Here is a 4844-nt window from a genome sequence, read left to right as displayed (position 1 = left end):
CTGATGTATCTGACAACGTACCCCCTCGCTGCCGAACAGCGCGTATTCGTGCGAACGCCGTCGGCTGTACGCCGGGCGGCTAGCAGAGGCAGTCGCCGAGCACGATCTAAACGACGTCTGTCACGGTTTTCATCACAGGGAACGAATCAGCAGTTCGTCACCGCCCTGCTGGCATCAAACGACAATGACAATCCCAGCGATTCGGACGGGAGCCGACTGCCGGAGAAGCTCGGCATCGTCGTCCGGGATACGACCCAAGACGATTTTCTCATCCTGATCAGCGACTACCTCTCCGAGCCGTTCATCGATGCCAACGAGAAGGACTACTGCCCGAGCTCCAACGACGAGAAGGAAATCAGCATCTGCACGACGGCGTCGAAGCAGGATAAGCAGCAGTGCGAGGACCTGCGCGACGCGCTCGCCGTGCAGTACGTCATGCCGAGCATCAAGTGCGTCGAGAACAGCGACTTCAAGGGCTGCCTGAGCAGCGTCGGCTCGGAGGGAGGTACCGACTATGCCATCATGGACGCCGGATGGGCGTATCAGGGCGGCAAGTGGGAGCAGACGAGACCCGTCATGAAGGAGATGTACGGCGGCCAGGACCAGTTCAAGTCCGTTTTGGTCGTCAAGTCGACCAGATCGGGCAATTTCAACATTCACGGCTTAAAGAGTGAGTCCCTTTCATCGCGAATACTCTAGCGACGGGCGTTTTCAATGCGTCTATGCGCATTTTTTTATTGTTTTGTTTCGTTTGTTTCGTTTCAATTCGTTTGTCCATCGGCAGGCGAATGCTGTCATTCACGAATTCCTCGTCATTTCGCGACCATTCTTGATCTCGCGTTTATTGCGTAGTTGACCGTCTCAATACTTACCCTTGCGTTGTCGCAGATAAGAGGGTCTGCGCGCCGTTCATTGGCAGTGCTGCGGGCTGGCTGCAGCCAGGAAGATTGCTGAGAAACGTGGGACACTTCAGCCTCCCTTACTGCCAGCTAGAAGAGAAGATGGCCTCCTTCTTCTCCGGCGGCTGCGTACCGGGAGCGACCAAGGGAAATCTGGTCAATCTTTGCCTCAACGGAGGCATGATGACCCATGACGAGCAGTATTTCGGCTTTGCTGGTGCTTTCAGGTAAGACTATCGCGATTTCTGGGGCCGTATGTACGAATGTGCGTATACATAATTATAATAATTTGACGCACACTACGCGTTCACGGAGGTGCCAAATGCCTATTGATAAATCAACGTCGATACATTACTGTAGATCTGCCCCAAGGTTTGTTTGATAATTTTTTTATGCATTCCTTCAAGTATGTACATTTTTTTCGTTTTAACTGCTATGAAATGGGAGTCTTGCTAAAAATGTGTGCATATGGTATTCTTCCTAAGTACATGCATTCATCTGTATACTTTTCCCTTCTCCCTCTTCCTCTCTCTCTTTCTCCCTCTCTCTCTCTCTCAATCTCTCTCTCTCTCTCTCTCTCTGTCTTCTTTATCATCGTTTTCACTGTTTCCTTTCCCACTCCTTTCCTTTCATCCTCCTCCTCCTTTGAGATTACACAGGCGCATACACGCACGTAAATGCATGCACTATAAATAACCGTGGGGCAAGCGTTTGACAGCTTGTGACACAACCAATACGGTTTACGTTCATAGGGGACTGGTCGAAGATACGTGCGATGTAGCTTTCCTCAAGGACACGACAATCGACGAGAACGTCGATGGCAGAAACCAAGACGATTGGGCAAAGAATTTGATTAAAAGCGACTACAAGTACCTTTGCCGGTATGCTGTTATCTTGGACAATGCTTTCACCGCGGAACGCAGAAAATTTCAAGATGGCGCACTCAATACTTGTCGACTCACTCGTCGAAGCACTAACTTACTGGTATATGCTTACATCTAGGGACGGCGGCGTCAGAGATACGGGCGCCGATTGCAACGCCGGTGCGACGCCGAGCAATCGTCTGCTGACGTTTGATCAGAAGCCGTGGGAAGACAGGTGGATCATGATAGATCTGCTGAAGACGGCGCACGAGTACTACTACAGTAAGCACAGCTTGCCGCTGTCACAAAGCCTGATGCTTCACGCCTGATGATCCACGCATGTAACGTTTCCCTCCCCCCACCCACATCCTTCACCTGTTATAAGCGCAGCTTGCCGCTGTCACATAGGCTGGTGCTTCTTAGCTCCACATACGCCACGCTCCTTTTCCCGCCCACATTCTTTGCTGCACCTGCTTTGAGGGCAGCTTCACCGTGCCGTGGAAGCATCACAAGTGATGTTGATGAACAGATCAAGAGAAACTGTTAGATTCCTACGGCGCGACACTCGGCGAAGGTTAACTGGGATTGGATCACATATGGGAAGCAGGAAATACCTGATGAATTAATAGTGATTTGAGGATAGACGTCAACCGGGAACCTCAAAACGGAACTACGATTTTAATTAACTGGGATCTGGGAAATGGCACATTTTTTACCTGAAAAACTTAGCATAGACCCCACCCCCCTGCTTCTACTAACGTTTAATGCTCATGCGGTGACAAATTTAACACCCCGCTCTGAGTTTACATTTATTCTGTGTTGGTGCGTTTTATGCCTACTTTTAAATACTAGCCTACTTACCTGCATGGTAAATCCTAATTACCTATACACGGTGTTTGCACGATAGTTAATTAACGTTTTTTCTATCTCTGTAGCTACCACCCAGGACTCAGGTAAATTCCAGCTGTACGGATCGCCGTACAACACCACCGACACTATGTTTACGGACAGCACCACCGAACTAGACGAGCTCGCCTCCAACGCCACCTGGTACGAGGATTTCCGATACTTCGACGACGGCGAATTCGTTCGAGTATTGAATGAAACCGATCCCTTAGACTGCCGTGCTGGCTCGGCCAAGCAATCAATCGGTCTGCTGGCGGTTCTAGCCATCTCTGTCGCTGCTTGGTTTATCAAATAAATGGCTTGTGCGTGCAGCGGCAACGAGACACATTGCGATCGCAGAATATTTTAATATCGATACAGCATTTTACAAGTGCGCGAACGTTGGACGTGGTGTAGCAGTAGCGTTAAACCCATTTTTACACAGATCTATAAGATGGATAATTTTAACTGAGAGGTCAGATTCGTAGTATAGGCTTCGATTAAAAGTGAGCGATTAATTAGATGTAGTTTGTCGGTTCAAAATCACGTTCAGAACTGAATTCGTTCTAAGACAGAGTTTGTCATTGACTGTACAAACATATTATGCGTATGATAAATTTTTATTCGTAAGAGGGATTTTTAGTTTTTGGTAAAGGCTATCATGCAATAATGTTATTCATGCCCCTGCGCACCCGAGTTTGAGTGTTAAACTCTGCTATTGCTTTAATCATCGGCATTGATCTACTGTATATTGCGCGAGCATGATCTACAACTAATAAGAGCATGAGCGTTACAATTAATTTGATATAAATTGCTATTTGTACATAATGTAAACTGCGTGGTCTGTTGATTTATTAGTCTCTGGACATTATGTGATCTATATAACGTAATCATGCGAATTTATATGACAAAATTTGTTAAGTCTTAAACCACAAAAACGGTCATCTGATTAATAGAATACTGACACATATCTTTGATCTTCATAGATATATAGCTTAGGGTGGTAGAGATTCTATGATTAACTGCTTCGTAGGTAGACCTATTAGATCACGATAGAAAATATACATGGAATGGCAATAACGTATGAGGCATAATTTATATCATTAAAATCGAAAAACAATATTAAAATATTTGACAATGTTATTCATTCTTTAACATATTTATCTAATTTTTTACAACGACAGTTGATAACCAAAATATAACAGTCGGGTTATAACAGTATATGTATTACAGTGACTGGGTGACGGGTACTGACTGGTTGCCAAGATGGCGTCATAATTTCGTTAGCTAGATAGGTATATATACTAACTCAATTAGAACACAAGCCAAAACGTTAACATAATATAATATTACATACATTTACAATGAACGCACAAAATTAAATGACGTTACAAGGAAATATAATAAACAATGAAAATATATTATACATACGTGTAACTATCGGTAAGTATATATATGATATAAAATACCCACACTGATTAAATTATTTGTAAAGTCGATAGTGCCATTGAAGTTTTACGTCAAATTTCTCCACATATATCCGTGTTTACCAGAAACACCCTTTAAATTTAGGCCTAACACACTTGTTCTTCCACATGATTATTCTTCCACTGTGTGGTGTACCTTGCGCCCCCGCCCCCAAACAGTACTCGTCAACAAAATATACAAAACTGTGGTATGGATCGTTATAGACTCTCGCACAATGCATCTGATCACCTAAACAATGTTTATATGAACATTGTAAAAAATGAAAAGGTAGTGCGTGTGGCGTGAGTGCGTGTGTGAGCGCTGGCAAACACACAACTATAACTCGCGTGGGTGTGCGCGAGTGCGTGGGTGCATACGCGCGCATGTGGGTGTGCTGCTATGTGTTAGCAGTCTTAGCTTATCGAATTGTACATATTTAATCATCTTTATGTTTTATATACATTATCCTAATGGATTTATTAAAATAATACTTAATTATTATATTATGCGTTATTATAATATTGTTGCTATAATATTGTGATCTTATATTGTTATATGTCAATGTGATAAATAATATTATAAAATTATTATCGTATTATATTAATATTATCAATACACATGTATTTATTGCAATTTATTCAAGTCTATATTATAATGTTTATCTGGTAATTTCATGCTCACTCACGTTACAATTGTAATGGCTCTTTTGTAAAGCAGTAATTGCAAAACT

General features: G+C 43.5%; 1 protein-coding gene across 1 annotated transcript in view; it reads left to right on the top strand.

The window, feature by feature from the left end:
- LOC106810537 (melanotransferrin-like) overlaps positions 1-3790 on the top strand; it is a gene marked incomplete at its 5' end in the record, with an annotated part of 15116 nt that extends 11326 nt beyond the window's left edge. The window contains 5 exon segments of the mRNA XM_014813918.1: positions 139-670; positions 889-1126; positions 1652-1780; positions 1902-2044; positions 2698-3790. Of these exon segments, the coding sequence (XP_014669404.1) occupies positions 139-670; positions 889-1126; positions 1652-1780; positions 1902-2044; positions 2698-2963 (1308 nt within the window).
- Positions 3791-4844: the final 1054 nt, after the last annotated feature.

Source organism: Priapulus caudatus, unplaced genomic scaffold, assembly GCF_000485595.1.
Source record: "Priapulus caudatus unplaced genomic scaffold, Priapulus_caudatus-5.0.1 Scaffold449, whole genome shotgun sequence".
In the NCBI taxonomy this organism is placed as follows: Eukaryota; Metazoa; Priapulida; class Priapulimorpha; order Priapulimorphida; family Priapulidae; genus Priapulus; species Priapulus caudatus.
Note: the sequence above shows the minus strand (reverse complement) of the source record. Positions and strands in the feature narration are given on the sequence as shown.